Source organism: Ursus arctos, unplaced genomic scaffold (genome assembly GCF_023065955.2).
Source record: "Ursus arctos isolate Adak ecotype North America unplaced genomic scaffold, UrsArc2.0 scaffold_9, whole genome shotgun sequence".
NCBI lineage: Eukaryota > Metazoa > Chordata > Mammalia > Carnivora > Ursidae > Ursus > Ursus arctos.
The window spans coordinates 53,725,979-53,751,117 of NW_026623111.1; the positions used below are offsets into that span (position 1 = coordinate 53,725,979).

General features: G+C 35.4%; 1 protein-coding gene across 1 annotated transcript; it reads left to right on the forward strand.

Moving 5' to 3' along the window:
• The first annotated feature begins 13,445 nt into the window (after positions 1-13,445).
• ODAM (odontogenic, ameloblast associated) lies at positions 13,446-20,413 on the forward strand. Its single transcript, XM_044388041.2, has 10 exons — positions 13,446-13,496; positions 13,583-13,624; positions 14,413-14,460; positions 15,017-15,250; positions 15,886-15,933; positions 17,756-17,860; positions 18,646-18,693; positions 19,503-19,574; positions 19,993-20,154; positions 20,384-20,413. The coding sequence occupies exons 1-10, from the start codon at positions 13,446-13,448 to the stop codon at positions 20,411-20,413; spliced, it is 840 nt and encodes a 279-aa protein (XP_044243976.2).
• The last annotated feature ends 4,726 nt before the right edge of the window (positions 20,414-25,139 follow it).

A 25,139-nucleotide genomic window follows, 5' to 3' on the forward strand; every position in this document is an offset into this window, starting at 1 on the left:
AAGGACAGGGAGGAGGTGAAAAGCCTACAATTGCCCTGGTCCAGCTCTCAGATCAGTCAGCAGTCATGTCCTCTTGATGACCTCTTCCAATACAATAGACCCACAAGCAGATATTATTAGTCTTATATTACAGAGCAGAAAAATAGGGCCTGGAAAGGTTGGGGAGCTCACCTGAAGTCATGCAGGTAATATATTACAGATCTAGAATGGTCTGATGCCAATGTAGTTCACTGACCCTACTAGAAAAACAAATGGATAAAAAAAATCGTAGGAAAAAGCATTAGTAGGTTTATGGGAAAAATTCATTCAGATGAAGTATAAGAAAGGGTTATGGCAAGGTATTAATGTTGCAGTGGAATAATAAGTACAAGCTAATTTATGCTGTGGTAACAACCCCCAAATCTCAGCAGATTTATTCCTCCCTTAAACTACATATTTACTGGGGGTCAATTAAAAGTCTTGCTCCATGTTGTTCTCACTGGGGGATGCAGACTGAAGAAATTCATGTTGACAGAAAAGCTAGCATTTGGAACATTGCCAGTGGCCACAGTAGAAAGACAGAGTGGTGAATTACCTGAAAGCTTCCAGCCAGAAGTGACACATACTAAGTCCTCCTCATTTAACAGGCCAAAGCAAGTCACTAAATTTCAAGGGCCAGACAGTAGAACTTGACATGTGACAAGGAGGAGGAATGAAAGTATTTGGTAGACATGACTAAAGACTAACACAGTATCCCTTGCTTGATGGATGCCAACTGCCAACACGATAAACTCTAAGCACATTTATTTGTCTTAGAACACCCTCTATGATGTAGCCTCTAACTATCTTCCAAACCTCATCCTAACAATTTCCCGTAGGAATCTATATTCCAATTATCTTGAAGAGTTATGCCCCCCTAAGTATCAAGCTATGTCATACCCCAGGTTTTTGCACATAATATATACTTCGCTTGAATTTTTCATTCCACCTATGTCTGCCCGGTGAATTCCTACTCTTTCTTCATGGCCCAGCTCAGGGTTTCTCTGCCCTATAAACAGTCCACTTCATCCCTAATATACACATACCATAGACGTACCTCTATTCTATTCAGATCAAATAGTATCTCACCCATTTGTTTATATGTAATTGTTTATTTTATTTGTTTATATGTAATTGTTTATTAAATTATAAATTTATTGTTTATATGTAATTCTCATCTATTAGACTGTAAGTGTTCTAGATCATTGCTAATACTCAATAATGTTTGGTCGAAGGAATAAGTCATCTGCATTTTAATAGCGGATATCAAGATTTAGCAAAGAGAATATTAAACTATCAACAATAAATCAGGAAAAGTTTGAGAAGTGTAGGAAAGCAGGGGACAGTGATATGGGCAGTAGCTTTTTATTCTTCATTGATAAAGCTAACATTTTTTCAAAGTAACTTTCTCTTTTATTCTTTTAAATGCAACCTGGTCATTTTAAATTAGAGAGTCACATACATGTGAATCAGACTTGGAGGCTATTTTCAAACTATCTTTACCTCTTAGAGACTTCTTCCTAGAAAATGAAATATGTCAAGTTTCCCCTAAATTGGTTTATTGAGAATTATTACTATGGTGAGCAAGCATTTACACATTTAGCAGCATTTACTTCCCACAGATACCCTGGAGATAAGCATTTAGTTTGCCCCAATTTACAGAGAGGAGAACAGGGTCAGAGAAGTTAGTTAACTTGTCCAAACTTACATGGCTGGTAAATGCATGAAATGGGATTCAAATTCAAGACTTTTTGATGATGAAGCCATGCTATCAACAATGCCATTTATGCAATAAATGTAGTAAATAAATTTATCATACTCATGTGTCTATTCTAATAAATTATCCTACCCTATGTTTAACGAAGGATCTTTTTACAATGCTCTTATCCAAAGAGCATTGACAAGTTATAAACCTGTAATAGTTTGGGACTCATAAATTTTGATGAAATCGTACTTGACAAACAGCTGTTGTTTTCTTGCCAATTTTAGGGCCATGTTGGGCCTGGTGCTACATGGTGGTCACACATCCAGAAATCTTATGACCATCTCACCTACTCCGACTGGCACATATCACTGGGTAGAATATGTCCTTGAATTCTTCGGTACTTTTGACATTTAAAGGGGAAAAAAAAGCAAGGCATTTGTTTTCTAAGAACTTCTCCTACTAAGAATTTCCTAATATCACAGTAGAACTGCCAAAGATTTTAAAAAAACATTCTCCTAAGTGCACATAATTGGCCCTAAGCCAGGTCTTCACAAGTATTCCTTTCTGGACTCTGACTATATCCACCTGTGCCAAAAGAATTTTTATCTGAAGGCTCATCTAATCTCTAAATCTAAGTCAGTTCTCCGAAGTCCCTGTGAAGCATACAGCCAGGAACTTCATTCTACCATCCAACATAAACTGATTCTTATAGTCCTTTACAGACATATTTTTATGGGGAAATATTAAAAGTGTCTTCAAGAAGTCTTCTTGGAAAGAGATTTTACTTGTTTATTCCAGCTTTCAGTGATTTTTCTGGACTTAGAATTTGTGTGAAAGCCCTAACAAAAGCAAACTGCTCGTTTCAGCAAGAAGAAAACCCAATGAACATACTTCACTGGGGCACATAATTAACATGACTGCTCAGTAAATTTCACCTTCCAGAGAAATCAGGATGAGTAATTATTAAAGAAAGCGTGCCCAAGTAGTTCTGCTGTACTTGCAACCAAACAGGCCATGCTGCCTCAAAATGATTTCCCACAAATGGTTTCATTGACGTTGTTTTTCAAGAGTCATTTCAACCCAACCTAACACTTATTCAAAGTCCAGGCTCAGACAGATAACCCACTCTCAGACATTCAGCAAATCATTACACAATGTTTATTCATGGACTATTTTAGTCTCCTTGATAGAGATTAATTTCATGAATCTTTCTCAGTAATACTCTTTTCATTCATTCATACATGCAGGGCTAGAACTTATTTTGTAGCATTTTTAATTAATTTTTCTCCAAGACATTATTTTTTTCATCTTTGCCTGGGAAATGACAGCATAAGAAAATTATATTTTCCACAATAATGTAAAGTAGGTGTCATAGCAGAAAGGAACATTTTAATAATAAGTATTATTATCTTAATATCACAAAATAATAAATTATCAAAATAGCAAAAAAGAAACAAAAAATAATAAATGTCTTAAATTCTCATGTATGGACGTTATAACAGGACAGAAAAGAAGACAAATACATTTGTAGAAATGTAGGTTCATACCCATCAGACCCATGCCAAAACACATTCAATTAACTAAGTGATTTTTTTTTTAAGGGACACCTGGTAGCTCAGTCGGTTAGGCAACTGCCTCTTGATTTCCACTCAGGTCGTGATCTCAGGGATCATGGGATTGAGCCCTGTGTCAGGCTCCGCACTCAGCAGGGAGGATTCTCTCTCTCTCCCTCTCTCTCCCTCTGTCCCTCCCCTGCCTGCTCACTCTCACTCTCTCTCAAATAAATAAATCTAAAAAAAAAAAAAAAAAAAAAGAAACGAAGTGATCTTTCTAAATGTGCACATATGTGAAAATGCAAACATTAAAGTTAATGGACTAGGTCTTTAATGAATAATGTGTTTCAGTGAATGGTTGTTAAGGAGATGATTTTGGACTTGTACAGACTTCAGTTCAGATCCTGCCCCCTGGAACTCATTAATCACATACCCTTCAGAAAATTTCTTAATCTCAGTGATTCCTATACTATTCACCTATAAAATGAGAATATCAATATCTAAAGCTCAAGGTTGTGAAAGGATTAATACAATTGAGCTGATTTATATAAAGTACTTGGGATAATACTTGGCATAATCTACATGTTAATAAGCAATATTTTTGTTCTAATTATTTCATCATTCAGAAATAGTTGCTGAAAGTGATGCTTTATAGAAGTGTGCAAGTAAATGCATGTTTGCTATACACTCCTGTACATGGAAAAACAGAGAAGGCAAAAGCAAGAAGCTATGGAAGGTAACAGCACATACATTTAGCAATTGGATGAGGCATCCAATGTAGTCATGAATTTAATTTCAGAAAGAAAGTAGAACTCTTTGTAAGTAATATTACCACTTATCAGAAATCACATGCAATTCTTACTTGCCAAAAACAGAAATTGACTGGTAATTTATAAATGTCTCTGACTGCTGAATATAATATATCCAATTAAGCAGATCTTTTATGGAGACACAATATTGGTATTTCCACAGAGTTTCTAAACTTCTGGAAGCAGTCCCAATGAGGAAAGTTGTCTGTGGCACGGATTTATTAGCTCTTGGCTTCTGCTGTTTTAAGTGATTGTTTTTGCAGATGGAAAACTTTCTTGGAAAAGGAATAGAGAAAATTAAACTTCCTTCATTGAAATGTAACCAGAACAATAAGCACTGTTCTCAGGCGACCTTCATGGTTGATAATTTCAGTGGAGGGCACTTAAACTGTAGATTTTGGAACAATTCCTGGACATATTTCCTCATATCAGTATGAGTTTCGTAAGACTATTGAAAAAACAGAAGTAAAATGTCTGTCTCAGAAAACTCCCAAATGATCTAAGACAAGCCTCTGAAAATTCAGAAATTGGGAGATATTGACTATAACAGAAAATATGTCAGGGTTTATATAATTCAAGACGTGGGGAATCTTCAACAAATAATGAGAAAGAAATTTTAAGCAAAGAATCTAGGATGTTTAATGTAACTCAAAAGTACATGGGAAAAAATTATCTAGTATCTTTGTTCCATACAAACACTTAGAGAATGGTGTTGAAATATTTCCTTTGGGAAAAGACCTGGGTTCAAATCAGTTCTAGCACTAAACAACTAAACCACCTTGGGCAAATTACTTAACTTCGCTGAGTCTATTTCCTTACAAGTAAAATGATAATGAAAATACTTTGCAGATTTTTATGGGGATCAATTGAAAAAATGTATTCAGAAAACATAGCTGAGAACCTGATATAAGGCACTAAACAAATGTTAGTTTCACATACCTCTAAATACCTACATCCTCAGCACAAACTGACAGTTGCGTGAGATACACCATGTAAAATACTTCCGACCAGGGCAATAAAACTATATTATTTGGGTGATTCAAGCACTATCCATTATGTGAAGTATTACTTTGCTGGAGTTCACTATTATTGCATCTTGAGATTCAATCTTTAATATTAGGGATTTTAAAAGTCAGTTGCTAAACAACTGGTGATTTGAAATGGGCTCTTTTGGAAATTAGGAGATACAACAAAAAAGAGGTTTTTTGTTTGTTTGTTTGTTTGTTCATTGTCAGAGATCCAGTTTACTGGCCCATCACTGACTAAAAGAAAGGACAGAATTCAAGGGAAACAGGAGTTGGTAGAACCAAGTGACTTTTCCTTAATAAAACGTTGAAAATAGTATTTTGGAAATTTTTTCAAGAATATTTTTAATTAACAGACTGATTGATAATGTACATCTTAGTTTTGGTTCAGGGACTTACCTTTCACACTGGCTCTTTGCTTTCTGCTTTCGTTCTTCTACACCAAGTGCCATTCAACTTCCCATGCTTGCCTTTGTTAAGGAAAAGCATTTCTGTATTATGTCTCATTCTTTCATACATTTAACAAATAAATATTCTGTGTCAGTCTTGTTCCAGGCCCTGGGGACACTCAAGGTACCTACCGTCTAATGCCTAATGTAACTAACATCAGGTTTTTATAAGAACAAAGCATTAATTATCTTAATAACCCAATGAGATTACCCCATTTAACAGAAAGGTAAACTCAGCTTCGGAGAGGTTTAAAATTTACCCACAGTTCAAGTGCTTGCAGCTGGCAGTTAGAATTAGAGCCAGGAAAAATGGCTCCAGAGTCCATGTTCTTAATCTTGAGCCTTATCTGAGGTTCGCTGAGATGGAGAGGAGTTGAAAATTGATAACAAATAAATGCAATAAACTGCAAAGTTCTGTAAGAGTTTTTGGAAATCATTGGGGCACCTGTGTGGCTCAGTCTGTTAAGCATCCGACTCTTGATTTCAGCTCAGTTTTGACCTCAGGCTCATAGGTCAAGACCGCATTGGGCTCTATGCTGGGCATGGAGCCTACTTTAAAAAAAAAAAAAAAAAAAGAGTTTTTGGAAATTAAATTTCCACAGCTCTGATTTATCTTAGTCCGGACTTTATATTCCACAAATGCATGCAGTGCTAAACTTCTGGTGTATGACTGCAAAACTGCCAGGTGCTTCTTGCCCTAGTGAGATCTCTGTTTCTGTCTCTCTCTCTCTCTCTGAAGCTTGGTCAGTAATGCTTTGCAATGAGGTGGAGGAGGGGGCAATTTCTATAAGCCGTTATAAAAAAGAATAACCAGCAATAATTTCCCATCACAGACTCTATATGTAGGACCTTAGAGTTTTTCTGTTTAACCATTTTATGCCCATTATATCCAATAATATTGGTTTTTATTCAATATACATCTAATTACTACAATACACGACAGTAATAAGTTTAATGAAAAGTTTAGTTCTGTATAATAGACCATGGCCTAAGGCACAGAAATAATAACATTCACAATTCAACACATATAAATGAGAATAGCACATTAGAGGCTATTTCTCAGAAGTAATCCAACCTCTACAGTGATTCAGAACTGGCTAACGTGATGAGAAATTATTAACACTTGATGAACTATGATCAAATCTTTATAACATGTCACTCATAAAGTAGTATTTCCATGATGAAAAACTTGGGGATTGTCTCAGGCTGAGATCCTTAGGAAACAGACTGAAGTGGGGATTAACAGGCAGGAAATGTATTAAGGCCTTGGAATTAATATTCGAGTTGAGGGGAAGGAAGCAGGATCAGGTAAAGGAAGAAGTCAGCTGCTATGAGGTCAACAAAGCTTTTAGTCAATCCCATGGGGAATTGTGGAGCTGGGGTGGCCAGTGGCCTGGCCTTTAATGAATTAGTTAGATGGTGTATGTTGTCCTGGGAAGGGAGAAGCCCTTTGAGGGAGGCAGGTGAGGCAAATGCTGAAGAGGCTGTTAGCAGTTCCAGCAGCTAAGCCAGTAAGTCCTTCACTCCTGAGTGGGGCTTGGGTAAGAGCATTAGAGCATCCATGACAGAGACCAATACAGAATTCTGAAAAAGAAGAGTTAGAAACTAAAGAAGATTTTTTTTTCATCAATAATTCCAAAGGACAGAGTAAGGCGAATATGGGTGACCAACTGACCAACACCAGTAATTCAGAGCGAATTATTCCCAAGGTGGAGCAGGATGACAGACTAGTATTTCAAGGCACTTTTATCTACATGTCTTCATAATATGAGTTTCTTATGTGGAGCGACCTCCAGCATACAGTTCCCATTTATGGCATTATTCTTCATAAACTTTATACTGATTGCTTTCCTACTTTTGATCCTTCTACCATTTCTTTCCTTAACTCTACAGTCAGACTTGACACTGAGCCTTATTTTCCAAGCAATAAATATCAGTTCTCCCTTTAGTGTTCAAATAGCAAGCGGGGAAAAGAAAAAAAAAAAAAAGCAGACAGTTCTAAAATTGCTAGGGTATGGATTAAGACATTACAAACAGAGAAACACATAATTACAAATGACCACTCCTTCCCACCAAACTTTTCATCTAAGCTCACCAGAAATGCGGTAACAGATTCTATTATAGAAAAGTATTTAAATCAAGCCAGAGGTATCAGTTTTGCTTGGAATATGAAAGACATTGCATTAGTAATTTTGTTGTATTATATAGTAATTTTGTTGTATTATATAGTATGCCTATACAACAGAATGAGTTTCTAGAAAGAAGAGTAATTTATTAAACAATATAATGTCTCATCATGAAACACTTCAATGACTTTCAATATCTGTCAGTGCTATAAGCAGCATTTAATGTCACTCTGTAAAAGTATATCTTCGGAATTCCCAAGTCACAGGAATTGCTATGCAATTGTTCAACATATGCTTGAGTACTTATTATGGGCCAGGCACTGTTCTAGGCACTGAGATAAAAAAGTAAAAAAAAAAAAAAAAAAAAAAAAAAAAAAATTCTGTTCTAATGCAATTATATCCTAGTAATGGAAGGTAAAAAATAAAAACAATTATGAATACTACTAAAAAGAATAAACAACCAAATAAGTAAACAAATATAGTAAACAAAGTAGACACAGGCTTTGCAGAGAATTTAAGTAGGATGATATGATCAAGGTGACTGCTCTAGACCGGGTCGTCTGGAAACATCCTTCTGTGGAGTGACTCCTAACCTGAATGACAAGAAGGTTTTGGCTCCTCAGTGATCAAAGAGAGCATTCCAGACATAGATAACAAGTGCAAAAGCCTCAAGGCAGGAATAAAGTTAACATGTTCAAAAGTCAGAAAGAAAACTAGCCTGGTTGGAGCTTGGTGAACAAGGACAGAAGTGAGAAGCCGTGAAGTGAGAGAACAAAGCAAGGGTCAGATCATTGTGAACTTTGTAAACCAGAACATGTGGAAGGAAAGGGAAATAAATGGAGTAGGAGACAAAAGAAGAAAAGAGAAAATAAATGGAAGAAGTCAAGGAGAAACAAGGAGGAGAAGAAAGGAAGACAAGACAGCAAACTTTTTGGAGCCATAAAATACCACTGCTATCAGAAAGCATAAAAATCTTGTGAAGGAGATAAACTCTTAATGTAACAAAGTATAAAAAAAGACAATCAACAGAATTCTGAGGGAGAATTAAATCAGACTGGGCTGGGGTACTACTGCCCTTGACTGGGACATTCACAGGAAGTCCCATGACCACAGCAGCATGGTCTCGGCTGGATGTCAGGGGGAGAAAGCCAGAAGTTATCGAAAGAACCAATCTTAAATCAGGTTATTAGAACTACAAGATTTTTATTAAAATGGAGTTTGTTTCTGGGAGGTTATAGTACAGAAACCAGATTAGTGCCAAACTCTGATTACAGGTCCAAAAAGAAGAAACAGATACAGGGGTCATGAAAGTAGTGGTCTGAAATTTACAAAGAACGAAGGACACAAATCAATACGAAAGAGGTTCAGTAGAAAAAGAAACTATTTCAGGTTAGAGGACAAAAGAAGTGCTTCTTAGAGAAGGTGAGTGTTGATTATGCCCAAACCAGGATGGGTTGTGTTTGAGAGAATGTGCCTCCCACTGAATTGTGCTCTACAGGCCACACGCCATGGAATCACAGGCACAGTTTGCAGCCCAACCTTAGTTGTGCCTGACCTCTCAATTACTCTGAAACTCATGGGTCCTTTTGTGAAAAGAGGAAGTATATATTACCTTATTTTTATTAATATCTCTATTCTTGAACAAGCTACTCCTGGAAATTATACTTTATTTATTTTTAAAGATTTATTTATTTATTTGAGAGAGAGAGCATGAGCAGGAGGAGTAGAGGGACAGGGAGAGAGAGAACCCAAAGCCGACTCCACATTGAGCGTGGAGCCCAACGCAGGGCTCTATTTCATGACCTGAACCAAACAGGTTCCCCCTGGAAATTATACTTTCTGTTCATAATTCACAAGCATGTACCTACAAATCTGAAATATAATCAAGTTAGACTCCTATAATCAAGCCTGAGCCGGTAAGCTAGAATGTACTGTCATAGTGGACGGGTGATGATTAATATCCAGTAATGCACACTATTAAACAGAAGGGGGCATTTTAGTAAAGTCTTATAGAAGTTCAAAGTAAGCACTCTGTATAATAGAAAAGATATGACTGAGAGCTTGCTTATCTTCCATACTTATTGCACAAGTTAATAACGACGTAATTGTTAGAGTCCCTTATTACCTTGACTGAGCTGAGATTCATTATTCAACCCTGGCAGTATATGAAAATACTCACTTTTATCACTTATTATTTTTATCTGTTAATTATCTTTGGAATTGTTCTGTGTCTCTCTTCTGATTAGGCGGCTTGGTGTGTTTAATTATCAAAACACCTGCATACTAGCCACAATTCTGGTACTTTATTGACAGTGGAAAAAGAAAAAAAACAGCAATTTCCATGAAGCAGAAATCATGTCTGTTTTATTAATACTAAGTTCTCAAAACCCAGTAAGGATGTGGATATAGAAGTTATACAATAAGTATTTGTTGTATGAATGAATGAAGTTGCTGAGCCTTCTGTACCTCAGCTTTCTCACTGAAACGTGGCAATGATATAAGTATCCTACCTACTCTGACGTGTCATTAGAAGTTCCTGGAAAATTATAACTCATACGTAAGAAAATTATTTTTATTATAAGTAGTGCTAAAATTCAAACGCTATTCCCTTGATCTGCAGAATATTGATCTACTTCACAATGGCTCTCTGCAAGCTTCTTAACCAATTTTTCAGGATAGTTGAAGGGGAAAAAAAGCAGAGATAACATTTTGAAAGGACTCATATATAAGCCATTGTTATTTGCGCTTCGTCATCTGTCTTACTGGAACAGAGCAAAGTTAAGGATAATTTTAATGGTACATAATCCAACAGTTGTATGCACTTGGCACTGATGTGTGTTTTTGTAGTTTTATTTGAATAAAGGGGTATCTGGTGTTCTGGTAATCGAACTGTAATCGAACTAAAACAAAGTAATGAAGTCACAGTCACAATATCTGGTTCAGGATTTCCTCATTGCAAGGTTCTTCAATTTAATGTCCCTGCACGTTAATCCATACAGACTGACCTTGCTCTGGATCTGTATCACCTTTTTCTCCTCTGAATAAAGAAACCTATTTATTTCACAAAAGCCAATGGAATACTTACTGGGTGAATGACATTGAACAAAAAATGAATAAGTCAACACAGCAGAATGGGAGAAAGAGACACAGACGATATCCACACTAGGAAGTGGTAAGAATTAAATGAGAGCTCCTTGCTACTTCCTCTGCTACCCAGAGATAACTTTGCTGCCAATGACATAGGGAGCCATCAGGTGAGAAAGCATAGCCTGCTCTTTTCTATTTCAATATGGAGAGTTTTGACTGCTTTTCTTTAGAATACTCAAGTAATGGCAAACAAAAACAAAAACAGTAACAGAAATCTACTTCCAACTACTTTCAGATTTGAAGAATGTAGCTATGTGAAACTACACATCATCAAGATAATTTTTACATTGACTATATTTTGGCTCTGTAATACAGTTCCTAGCTTCAGTGCTTGGCCCTGACAATTTTCTGGCTCAGTAGTGGGATTAGCTCCCTAAGACCTCACACAATGCAACAGAAAATCTCCAGGACTGAGACCTTAACGGTGTATTAAATTTAATTTGACATTCAGAAGAAACCAAGGTCATTAATTGGAAATACATACCATCAGGCAATTTAGACACATCTATCTAGTTCACCTACTCAACCAATCTACTGGATTTTCCAAGCAACAACTGGTTACATTAACCACCTAGCTCTAGTTAAATCTGCATCAAAATCTGAGGCGGTCTAACTATTTGGCTAATTTAAAAAGAAACTTTCATAAATCTTGGGAAAGTTCCTTTCTAACAGATAAAAATCGTAGCGGCTACCAGGATTTAGTAAAGAAAGGGGCCTTGTTATCTTTACTATATCTTTCCCTCATTGTTGTTTTTTTTTTTTTTTTTGGTTATATAACAAATGGTATATTACATTTTAGTATTAATGAACCATGCAAGTTCAAGAAGTGTCTCATCCTACTAAGAAAGACAAATTCATTGAAAGGTTGTTTTCCTGTGTGATAGCTACCAGTAGGTGTTCAAGATTAAATTAGCGAAAGAACTCTTCCAATGGAAATTAACCGAGAATACATTATGGTACCACTTGTGATCTTGGACTATCTACTACAATGGGGTCAATACTAACAGCAAAGAAAAACAAGACAAATGCAAAACACACTATGAAGAAAATTTAAGTAACAATGAAGTGCAGATCCTAACAGTTATATTTAGAATGCTAAAATCGTATTTAGCAAAAGAGACTTTTTAAAACACAAAACATTCACCACTCTTTTTAAAAATGTAGGCCATTATGCTTCATACTTATTAAATTAGTTATTCCAAGCAACATGATCACATGGGGACACATATGTAACAGATACACAGAAATTTAGCTTTTTTTTTTTTTTTAGGATTCCACTCCACAGGTAGATGGAGATATACTGTATTTTCAAGGTTGAACTTAAATGAAAGTATTTCATATTTACTCAGTCCAGCACTGAGGAACCAAAGAATCTTAACTGCCCAGAACTAGATTTTGAATTTTTATCTTTTAGACCTATGTCTTACATCTAATAATTCTGTATTTTACTCTTGAAATAAAAAATAATCACCCATTAATCTTTGAATAAAGGCTTAAAAGTTACTCTACTACTGTATTCATATTAAGGATGATAAAAGGAACAGAATGAAATTATTCTAGAAGATTTAGTCATAACCAAAGTAGAAGCCAGGAATGATCACAGGGAAACAAGATAATTTAATGACATTACTAAAAGTGTGGGAATTCCTATACCACCGAGATGATTAGGAAAGGGGTTATTAGCTAAGCCATTGTCTGAAACCCATTGAGTCACTGGTCCCTTTGAAAAATGATTGGTCACTCTTTTCTAAAGATGGGTTTTTAAATTTAAGAGAAGCTTCAAGCAGCAGAGCTGAAAGATAAAAAGAACACAGATCTTGCATGGGTTTAGATTTCTCTTCTTAGGCAAAGGATTGAGGTAAGATATCAAAATCTTTGCTTTCATAATTTTAAGAACCCAAATCAGTTTCAACTCTGAAGGATAAACTACCAGGGTCCCCTCAATGTTTATATAGACCAGTAATTTGAATTAGGGCAGGAGTTTTGACACCTGGAGGACAAGAGATAAAATGCTTCCACAGGTTGCACTATAAATCAATATTACAGTTTCGTCTTATAATCTCTTTCCTTAAATTAGAAAATATTGACTCAGTTGCTCAGTTTTAATATACTTTATGTTATTAGACTTTTAAATGGACATTTATGTGTTATCGCACTATTGTCAGATATTTATTGTAGTATTTTTACTACTACATTAAATAGACATTAAAACTGTTTTTATAATAAAGACCTACTTCATTGACCCCCATCATGGGCCTCCCATGATCAGAAGGACCCATTCCCTGAAGTACAGAACAGCGCAAGTGATGAGGCCATCTTGTTCATTAACTCACTCAACTATATCACATGCCACCAACTGAATCATTCAATCAAGCTAAAAGGACAAGCAAACAATTCTGGTTTTTTTAAACAGCTACTCTAAGAAAAAGAATAAGTTCTGTTATAAATATCTGTAAATCTACCTTTTTTATTTTAAATTCTAATATGTAAGTAAATACTATAGAATTCACCCAACTACTCTTCCGATTGAACCATACCAACCACTTATTGTTATCATGAGGGTCTATTTAAAGCTCAACTTCACAACTTATTTTCTAGATACTTCATCTGAAAATGAAAACCATAATTCTTCTTGGGCTACTGGGAGCTACAATGTCAGCCCCAGTAAGTGATTTCATGGTACATCTAAAATCATTGTGTGAAACCTGTAACAAATTCTTCTTTGACCATTTCTGTTTTTTATTTTTTAGCTTATCCCACAGCACCTGATGTCTGCAAGCAACAGCAATGAGGTTAGTTTAAATACTTAGAACAAGCTCTCCATTTTGTTTTTGTTTTTAAGGAAACCTGGTGGAGAAGAGATAAAAACCTTCATTCTCTAGTTCGCTCTTTCTCAAATAAGCAAATCTTTAAAAAGGAGGGGAGAGGCACCTGGGTGGCTCAGTCAACAAAGCCTCCTACTCTTGCTTTTGGTTCGGATCAAGATCTCAGGGCCATGATCCAGCCCCCCTCCTTGGGCTCTGCACTCAGTGGGGAGTCTGCTTGAGATTCTCTCTCTCCCTCCCCCCACCAACGGAGCTCTTTCTCTTTCTCTAAAATAAATAAATAAATCTTTTTTGTAAATCCTTAATTAATTTATCCTGCATTCCTATCTGATACTAGTTCTTATATCCAAATGCATTTCCAATGTTCATGTTTATTTGGTATACCAGGTTTTTTCTAGAATATTATTTTGTTCCCCTGTGTGACCGTAAAGTCTTTAAAGGCAGAGACAGTATCTCATATATCTTTTTATTCTAATAGCACCCAATATGGGTGTATATAGGTGTTTGAGAGCATAAAAATGACTGACTACACCACTGGAATGGGCTGAAGTTTCGCAATCTCAAAACCAGCAAGGGAGAGGTAGTTAAATCCCAATCCCTAATCACTGTAATTTAGTACAAGCTTAGTGAGAAAACACCCCTAGCAGGAAACTGATCGGTCAGCCCTGGCTTGTTCTGTATTTGCAGTAAACCATGTTCTTAATAGTTTCAGGGTGTGTAATCATCTTGTTTTTGTATTATCTTTCCTTTTCTAGTTACTTCTGAGTCTTAATAATGCTCAACTTCAGCCACTACAGCTTCAGGTACCTCGATAATTATTTTAAGAATATTTTTCGACTGCTTATTTCTTACAGTACTTTGTAGAGAACAAAATGTTTACTGATTTCATTTCTGAAGTCCCAATTTTTAAGGTTATGAATTTGTCCCATACGGTCTAACAACCATTTGTTTGAAGACAAAAGTAAAAGCTGTAATCTGATTAGTGTTTATCTGTTGAAAACTTGGTAAGTGCCAGGCACAAATTCTCACAACTGTGAGATAGTTAAATTAACCATTTACACAAAGTCACACTCAACCATTAAAAAAAAAAAAAAAGGACTTAACTTCAGTCTGCAACTGCAGAAACTATACTCTTTATCTATTTCATTCTGCCCCACATTTTTTAAGACCATTGGGAAGTTGGCATTGTTCGTGCTATTTGCACAGCTCATAATGGGCTAAGATGCTGTCCTTTTTTATAAGGCAACAATGGAATTACAGAATTGTCTATATTTTGCCTTTTTCTTGCTCAGGACTGATTTTAAATTCTTTTCGAAATGAAAGAGAAATGCCTCCTTTCTTTCTTTTGTGTCCTTCCAGGGCCCATTTAATTCGTGGATCCCTCCTTTCTCTGGGATTCTGCAACAGCAGCAGCAAGCTCAAATTCCAGGGCTTTCCCAGTTCTCTTTATCAGCTCTTGACCGGTTTGCTGGACTGTTCCCAAATCAGATACCTTTCCCAGGACAGGTCAGTTTTGCCCAAGGAACCCAGGTGGGACAGCAGGACCCCTCACAGCCTCAAACACCACCGCAGACCCAGCAGGGCCCTAATCATGTAAGTCGAGCCTCACCCATCCTGTTGTTCTGAAGAGAGAGAACCCACGTTGAACGTGAAAATGAGTAGGAATCAGCTTTAAAATAAGACAGCAGTTACTGAGAAAGATTTCTCATAATTTGCTTTATCATCCCTGGAAGTACTTCCTTGCCTTTTCTGATTTCTAACATGAAAAATACCGTTTAAATCCGCTATTCTATCACAACCACAAAAGTGTTAAAAACATGTCTGAGAAAAAATAATTAGGGAAATTTCATCTTTAAAGAAGAAACAATTTGCTTTAATGATATACATATAATAGATGACCTTTTGCTGTCATAGAAATATTTAATACAAATTACAAATGTGTGTGGTAGGTCTAGGAAAAACAGCTCTGGAATTTCATATTAAAAAGTCAAGTATAACTGAAGTGTCTGGGTGGCTCAGTCGGTTAAGCATCCAACTCTTGATTTCAGCTCAAGTCATGATCTCAGGGTCCTGAGATCTAGCCCCATGTGGGGTTCCATGCTGGGCATGGAGCCAGCTTAAGATTCTCTCTCTCCCTCTTTCTCTGCCCCTCCCCTCTGCTGGCTCTCTCTCTCTCAAAAAAAAAAAAAAAAAAGTCAAGTATAACTTTTTTATACCTTCTTTGGCAGGTTATGCCCTATGTGTTCTCCTTCAAAATGCCCCAAGAGCAAGCTCAGGTAAATGAGTAGAATACCACCACTCCTACAGACAGATGGCTATATATGCTCTCTATCTAATGCTTTCTTTTATAGCAGGGCTATGAAAACTAATATAATTATCACTATCTAGTGCCACTGTTGCTGGGCTGGCATCAGTTTGCTAATGTTAGGCTCACTTAATAATGCCTGAAGAAAGGACAGCTAAGGAGAGTCTCCAGAATTCCTGAGTTTCCAGGGCATTACTGTATTGGGAATAGAGGCGTTTGATAAGCTATAGGTCATGGTCCCTCTGCATGACACTTGTACTGGCATTTGGAAACTCAAGAGAAATACCATGGGCTGACTTCGCCCAACCCGAAATTTTGTTTTAGAGGGAGATGCATTAAACTGATAAAATACGATATGATGTACAGGTAAGAAACACCTGCCACATTATTTGGCAGTTAGGGCATTCTGCTCAAAATATTTCCAAGTTCTTGTATATTTTCAATTTAATTCTATATTACAATCAAATGGTGATGATTTCCATTAAACAAGAAACCTTATAAAATGAATGCCAACTAGTATGATCATTAGAGTAGTATAGAAAACCCTCTTAAGATTAGTCTCACCTAATTAACTTTATAATAGACTAGGTTCAAAGAAATAGGGACATGGATAAATTATTCACCAGCAGAATACTGACAATTTCATAAAAAGTTATACCACTTGGCTCTCATGTAATCATAATTATGTAATTTTTGTCCCATGCTCATTATAAAATAAAAGTTACTTCTAGACATTACCTCATTCTATTCCACAGTATTTAGAGAGGTAGATACATGGTAAGTGGGATTACTTCATTTTAAGAATCAGGGAACTAAGTCTTAATGAGATTAAATTCCCAACCCTAATGAAAGCAAATAGCTGAGTTGTAACATAATTCTTCATCCTTCCTTAACCACTAAACCAGTGGTTCTCCATCCTGGCTGTGCTTTAGAATCTCTGGTGGTAATTTTGAAAATTACAAAATGCCTGGACCCTACCCACACCTAATGATTCAAGACCTGATGAGTAGATCCCAAATATGATTATCTACTAAAATGCTCAAAAGGTGATTTTTAATTCTTAGCCAGAAATAAGAACCTCTGCATAAAATGTACTTCTCAAGCTATAGTTGTTTTTTCAACCCTTATGTTTAATATAGTCTCTTATTTAATTACACAAGTATACAAAATATATGAACCTCTCTATATGTACTAAGATCCCCATTTTCTATAAACACATATGCATGTAGAGACACACACAGGCATAGATGGAAGCCAATACATGATAATGTGGGTGGTAAAGTTGCAGGTGATTTTATTTATTCCTTGTCTATTTCTGGATTTTCCAAATATTCTAAAAAGGCTTATGGATTATCTTAATAAAATGGTAATTATTAAAAGCAACACATTCTTGAGAATTCATTCATTATCATAGAACTTCTAATACCATTCCTGCAGAATAATGATTCTTAAAAAATATAGGGAAAATGTCCGGTAAGTCAGACATAACTTCTTAGATATTCACAAAGTAAACTGTACATAAAGTTTGTATATAAAGTATACAGTTTGTATGCAAAGTCCATGGTGCCCTTTCTTAAAAGCCTATTATTTTACTACTTCTTTCATGTGTTTGGCCAAGCAACCTTGAAACAAAGTCCAGTATCATGTGCAATATGAATTATTTCTAAAGTTTGAGAAGAACTGCTTCATGCTTTAGTTTGTTCATAAAATTACTAGATATAAACTGAAGATTTTTTTTAAAGCCCTCTGCTGATGTAATGGAAGCTCTTACATACTTCTCTGTTTACAAACAGATGCTTCAGTACTATCCAGTCTACATGCTCCTACCCTGGGAACAATCTCAACTAACAGCCACACAATCACCTCCACAAATGGGACAGCAGCGATTTGAGGAGCAGGTACCACTGTTTGATTTTAGTCTGACTAGTTCCACCTGAGACTAGAGGAGATATGGTAATTTTCAGAGGAGAGAATATCGGAGTATAGTTACTGCAAAAGCTCAACAGCCTGAACTGGTGGTCACAAAAAGGTACAGTGCATCCTCCTAACACGGCACTAATTTGCTTGAAGGCTGGATTTTAAAGGAACGAAGTCAGTGAGTGGACATCAATAAAATCAGAGGCCAAAAGATGCATCATCTTGGAAAAAATTTGTAACTTTTAAAAAGCTACTAGCATCCTTCTTGTCATTTTTATATGTGGTTATTATTAAGAAAAAAAATAGCTTCCATGATAGAAGGCACCTATCATCACTAGATACAATTAGATAACATTAACATTGAGTTTTGTGGACCTACAATACATTTTTAGAATTCTAATGTAATTTCAGGTGGCCCATACATAACTAGATTTCTTTTAGTTAGAATGGGGAAAAAATTTAATAGTTTATCACCACTCTAAAACCAAATTAGAGAAAACTGAAAATTATGCTTTAAGTGACTGGTAGTAGTAATTCCAATTAAGTTGTGTTAGTCTAAAAAGAAAAGAATTTTAACCTAGAAATCATATGGTATTAAAAGGATGCTTGGTAATTTAACCGTAATTTTTACCACCTAGAACATATGAACTTTCAAAAAAGCATTTACTATAATATAAATATATATATAATTTCAAGTAATCATTTATTACAAAATTATAACAAAATCATCACAGCAAATCTAACTCATTTTCCAAAAATCTGACAGATGCCATTCTATACTCAATTTGGATATATTCCAGTACAAGCAGAACCTGTAAGTAATGCATACTTTTCATTAAAAAAACAAACAAACAACCACTAACTTTTGAAATAACTTGCTTCATAACGGATTAAATCTATCAGCGCCCTTTAGCCAAAAACCATTAGGGACGCATCTATGGTTGAACAAAATTGGATTTATCTACTCATTGCAATGAGGGAAGACCCACATGGGGATCTGTGGGTGTCTTGATAGGAAGGGGACTGTTCAAAGGGTTTGGGCTTCTGTCAGGTGATTTTGGGGACAGTTCCAGGAGTAATGGTTCACTCTGAATTGGGTGTTCTCGAGAAGTGGTAATTCTTGAGAAATAGTAATTCTAATTCTATTACTGGTAATTAAACAATTCTTACCTAGAAGATAAAATCAAAGAAGAGTGAGGCAAAGGCTCTGACTGGTAAAGAAGGAAGAGCAACTCAGATTATCCAGGATAGAAGGGTGCCTGGTATTTCTGTGGCTTGCATGGCAACCTTGCTTTAGACAAGATTACACAGTGGTCTTGTTTTCGTTGCATTTCATCGCGTTCAGACATGACCTTGTCTGATGTTGGTGGTCTGTAGGATTGTTAATGTTCAACAGAACACCAGGGTCTAGCAGAGTGTGTCCGGTAAACCCCTGACAACACAAGCTGAGTTGTGTGCCCTGTGTCAGGAGCTACTTTTCTCTTTCTCAAATCCAAATGATTATCTTTGTTTTTAAGAAACCAAAATTGAAGAAGTTGGGAAAGTATGTAACTGCCTTGGATGCAAAACCACATATTTTATAGATGGAAAATTCAGACTTTTTTCAACTTTCCAATGGTACAGGTTATGCCGGGAGGACAGCAGCAACTAGCCTTAGATCCCCCCCTAGGCACAGCTCCTGAAACTGTTGTGATGGTAAGATCCCTTATCACATTGTGCTAGCTACCAGAAGTCAGCAACTGGCAGCCAATAGGTTCCTGCACTATTGTTCATTTTAAAGGACTTTACTATTATTTTTCCATCAACAATTATTATCCTTTCCACCTATAATCTTTTGCCAGTCAAGGTTCAATTTACTCATCAAATATTTACTACTCTGTATCAGATACACTCCTAGGGACACCCATTTAAAATCAGGTATTAAGAGACATCCACATTTGCCGGTATATTTTATACTCATTCTATAATAGATTATAATCTAAAAAACTAATAGTGATTTACTTCTTAAACAAATTCTTTGCCTTGCATCTCAATCCTGTTGCTTTATATTCTTCCCAATTTTGACCTTGTATTTGAAGCTGTAACCACCTGTGTTCTTTCTAATTCTCTATAGCCAGGAGGAGGAGTGATACCATATTTACAAAAAGAAGTGATAAACTTCAAACATGCCAAGGGAGGAATTTTCATTCCTTCAACTTCACAAAAACCCAGTACTACAAATTCTTTTGCTCCTGCTATTGACCCAACTATTACCCCAGAGTTGATGGGAAAGAAGGTAATCAAGGATTTATTTTATGTAAGAAATTGTTATCTAATGAAAAATACAAAGTTAATGATTAACTTAGAAAACTCAGTCACAGAAATGAGAGTTAATGATATAGTAAAATACATGGTCTGTACCTTAAATAAGGATGCCAATAATTGATTATTAATAATCAATTAATTAGAATATAATTTAATTTTGATTTAATAAGCACTTCTAATGAATGTCTTTTTCTCACTAGGCCAAGACTGATTACTTAAAGGAACCGTAAGATGTTGTCCTAATCATTCAGAGTTTTTGGTAGGTATTTGTCAGAAGACATCTGTTAAGTACCATGACACATCCTAAATTAAAAGAGAAAAAAACAAAAAACTGTCAGGGGAACTAATGAAGAGGTCTTACCAAAATCAAACAAAACAAACAAAAAAAGTTAGTGCTTATATAGTTCTATAAAACTAATAATAATTGTGGAACTTTAGCAACTTTTTAAAAATAAAAATAAATTTTTGAGAATCATGTTTGCCTATGCCATAAATTTGGTATAAACTCTGAAAACACAAGTAGTAAATATACTAGGTCCATGTAAAAGACATTCTACGAACACAATATAGAGTCTCCCAAGTCATCACTTCACTTTACAAGCCAGAAGTTGTTAACAATGTCAATACATCTAATTAGATGTAATCTAATTAATCCATCTGTATTAGACTGGAATGAAATAAAATCTCAAAGTGATTAAAAAATTGTAAAATCACATGGAAATTTCAAATTTTAAATTCATATCAAACATAACCTTAATTAATTACCTGTCCTAATGGGCTTGGCTGGCTGTGAGGCTCATGGGTGTTTGATAGAAGGGCAGGCTGGGATGGCACCAAGAAACAAAAAATATATGCTAAAAAGCAAACAATTTGGCCTGAAGGGAAAAGTAAAAGGCAAGGGTTTTTTGAAATCTTCTCCCTGCTGCCTATGAGTCTTTTCTGATTCCTACTTCTGCGAAAATGAATCCTCAGCATCCTTCAGCGAAAAAAAAAAAAAAAAAAAAAAAAAAAATCTATAAAATACAACCAGAGTGAATAGTTTAGCCTAGATTTTCTTTAGAAAATTCTCTTATAATGTGACATTTTACACAATGCAGGTCAATTCAAGTTATTTAATCAGAAATACTAAAGAAATCCGATGTAGTGTGACTTTCCTTCCATGTGACAACAGCGCCAGAAGAAAAGTTTTCTAGTTTTTTATTAATTTCTAGTTTTTATTACACATTTTGGAAAATATCTAGCAAATGTTCCACAAAACAGTCTGATGGTATTAAAATGCACTCCTATCTTATTTTTCAGAGAAAAAGCTTTGGCGGTGCCCCGGATATCATTTTAGGCTATTTGCTTCCTCAATGCTAACATCAGTTCTTTGAAATATACAAAATACTCTTCTCTTGAATTTCTTTTTACTTATAAATAATATTACACTCTTTAAGTCATAGAACATAATACAATCGTATAATAAGTCCTGTCTTTACAAAATTATGTTTCTTTTCAAATATCCTATCACTGTATAATCTAGAAAGTAACAAGAATAAAGCTAATATCTCTAGATCAACTAGATCATTGCATTTATTATTTGTTAAGGATAGCTTTGGAAAATGAGAATAAAGATACACTGCCATTGGATTTATGAGTGTGGTGATTGTGACTAATGAACTAAAGTACGTACCTTTGACATATCATCTCATTATTACCGCAAGCCCATTCAGCCGGACTCCTTCTGATGAGCTTGCCCTCCGAATCAAAATATTTGGTGGCAGATACCATGAAGTGCATGCTCCCAGTAAGACACAGCTACACACAGAAATGGCTGTCCTCACCGAAAAGCTTAAATCCCTAGGAAGAGATATGCTGGTTTGAGGAGGCAGCATCCTGTAGAGAATAAGGCATAGATTTCAGATTTCGTCATATCTGGCTGTCAATGTGGTTTTGAGCCTTCAGCAAGTCACTTAACCTGAGCCTCAGGTGTAAAACAGAGATAACAATACCTTTTAGAACTGCTGAAGGGTCTACATGAAATAACACATATAAGATACCTGGCCATACAAAGTACTCAGAAAATGTTAATTTCCCCCCTTTCACTTGTGACTACGGAAACTTCTTACTTATTTTCTCAGCTTTGGAGCTACAGCTGAAATTCTGAGAAAACAGGAATACTGACATTTAATGTGCTTTATATATTTGTATGTAGGTGTGTGCTGATGTGTGTGAGTGCATGCGCACAGAAAGTTGAATGTATAAATGAGTGAATACATGAATGTGTTAAGTGGTTTCAAGCAAATTTGGTTAGTATTGTAGGCTTTAAAGTTGATCAAAATTCCTAGAATCATACCTTTTCCAGAATTTAGTACCATTGTAACTCTGAAAACTGCTACTTGCCCTATGGAAGAGCAACCCAATAATCATGTATTTTATTTTCATCTTATATTTTCTCCTTTTCCCCTCAATTGGGGAGTTGAATGAATGTAATTCTGGGTAACTGACTGACCCTTACTATGGGACATGATACAGATATTTACACATCAAGATGTCTGTTGAAAGCTGATATTCAGCACTTAGGAACATTGCGTCCCCAAATTCCAAGAGTTCACAAGGCCACTGAAAAAATTACATGAGGTAATTCATGCTGATGTTTAGAAAACAAGCACACACTCAACTCCTCTTCAAGGATGAGGAGAAAGAGGATGGTCAAAGACTAACGAGGAGAGATGAGCACAACATAGCTACTCTGTTCAAGGGACAGTGAAGAGAAGCAGAACTCAGGGAAAGCTGCAAAACTCTAAGTATCAAACTAAAATCAATTCAAGAGTTTGACAGTATCAGGGGTTACAATAATAAATACTGTGAAAAATACGAGCATTACATAAATACAATAATAACAGGTAAAAACATAAAACGGAATTGCATGGAGCACTGGGTGTTACACGCAAATAATGAATCATGGAACACGACATCAAAAACTAAGGATGTACTGTATGGTGACTAACATACCATAATAAAAAATTATTATTAAAAATGAATAAATAAATAAATAGAATAAAAAACCATAAAATGGAGAAGTATTACATAAAATAATGTGCAATGTTAAACATTATTACTCTGAGTATAAATATTTTGATAAAAACATTCATATTAAGTATGCTGAAATTATTTATTCTAGGCAATATTAACAGGACCTTATTACTCTGGATAGCTTTAACAGATTCAATTTAGTGACTTAGCTTAAAAAATAAATTCTCTAATCTCTGGCTGTTCAGGATCCAATCTGTTTCAGGAAGATGTTAAGTCATGTTAAGGTATTCATGAGCAACAACTGTTTGAAAACCTGAGTACTAGAATTACTTTCAATGAAATATTCTACATTTTCAACGTACTTTATAAAAGAACTTTAAACTCTACCATTTTTTTTAGCAAAGTTAGGAAGACAAGAATACACTTAACCACCAGAATACAAGAAAAAAACTATCTTTTGCTTGTTTTAATCCTAACATCCCAATCGCTCCATCCCAGGCCAGTGAAGATAAGGTGAAGCGGAAAAAAAGAGCTCAACCAACTCATTTTGTACTGGTTTGAACAGAAAAAAACCTACATAGAATAATTTCTTTAAATCAGCTGTGTGTAGATTTTATAATCCACAATGTTTTGTTTTATTTTGCTTTAAATGTTTCCTTGGGGGAGGGGACATCACATTTCTACTCAATTAAGAGAAACATGTTTACAGTCTTGAGGTCTTTTATATTTTTTACACTTATCACACCATGAATTCATGGGGAATGGATTTCAATGCTCCTCAAAACTTTCCCTACCAACTTTCTCCAATGGTTGCTTCCTATCTAAACGTACTAGAATAGCAATAGTTCAAGACTAAAATATAGAATCCAGCATGACTTCACCTTCAACATTATATCCATATACAATCTATCATCATGGTCTAGTATCACTTGCAATGCACAGATTTTAAGTATGTGGTTTGATGAGTTTTATTCACACACACACACACACACACACACACACACACACACAAATATATATATACCTTGTAAGCCACCATCCCATCTAGGTACAGAACATTTCTATCGCCCCTAGAAAGTCCTTCTTGTTCTTTTCCAGCCAATCTCATCTCCCACTGTCATGCCAGGCTACTACTTTAAAAAGTTTTTCTGTCAGTATATATTAATTTTGCCTGTTCTGGAACTTTATATAAATTAAATCATACACTATATATTCTTTTGTATCTGGAGCCTGTTACTCAATATAATGCTTTTGTGATTCATCCATGTTACTGTTACAGTTGCATACCGCATTGCATGACAGTATCAGTTTCCTTCTTCATCTCCTATTGAAGAACATCTGGGTTGTTTCTAATTACTGAACATTACAAATAAAGCTGCTATGAATGTTCTTCTTATACAAATCCTTTCATGAACATATATTTTCATTTCTCCTGAGTAAATACCAAGAAGGGGAGCAAAATCACAGAGTAAGTGTATGTTATAAATAACTGATAAGTAGTTTCCAATATGGCTGTACCATTTTGTACTCTGATCCCCACTGTTTGTCAGAATTCCAGTTTCTCCACCTTCTGGTCAACATTTACAATCATCTTTTTTTTAAAAAAAAATCATTTTCAGGAATTGCTCAAATTATTCATTTGCAAAGTTGGTGTAAATTGTATCTTTGGTGGGCCATAAATCAGGTTTTTGGTTTAAACAAAGTTTATATATGATCATGCTGACTTAGAAAGAAATCTAAAATAGATTCCCTTGTATCTCAGGCCTTTAGAGAGCTTTTTCTCTCATCACTGAGTTCAACTCATTAATAGTCTATGAATGATTTTTACATCTGTGTCCATGAACGCTTTTAGTTGGCAATTTTCTTTCTTACAATATCCCTGGCAGTTTTTATTTTGGGGTTTTGCTAGTTTCATAACATGAGTTGGAAAATGTTCTGTTC

Bases quoted from the DNA above. Each gene is read 5' to 3' on its own strand.
- ODAM (XM_044388041.2), top strand. From the start codon at position 13,446: ATGAAAACCATAATTCTTCTTGGGCTACTGGGAGCTACAATGTCAGCC. The intron at 13,625-14,412 runs GTTAGTTTAAAT...TTCCTTTTCTAG, and splicing joins CTGCAAGCAACAGCAATGAG to TTACTTCTGAGTCTTAATAA. The intron at 15,934-17,755 runs GTAAATGAGTAG...GTTTACAAACAG, and splicing joins TGCCCCAAGAGCAAGCTCAG to ATGCTTCAGTACTATCCAGT.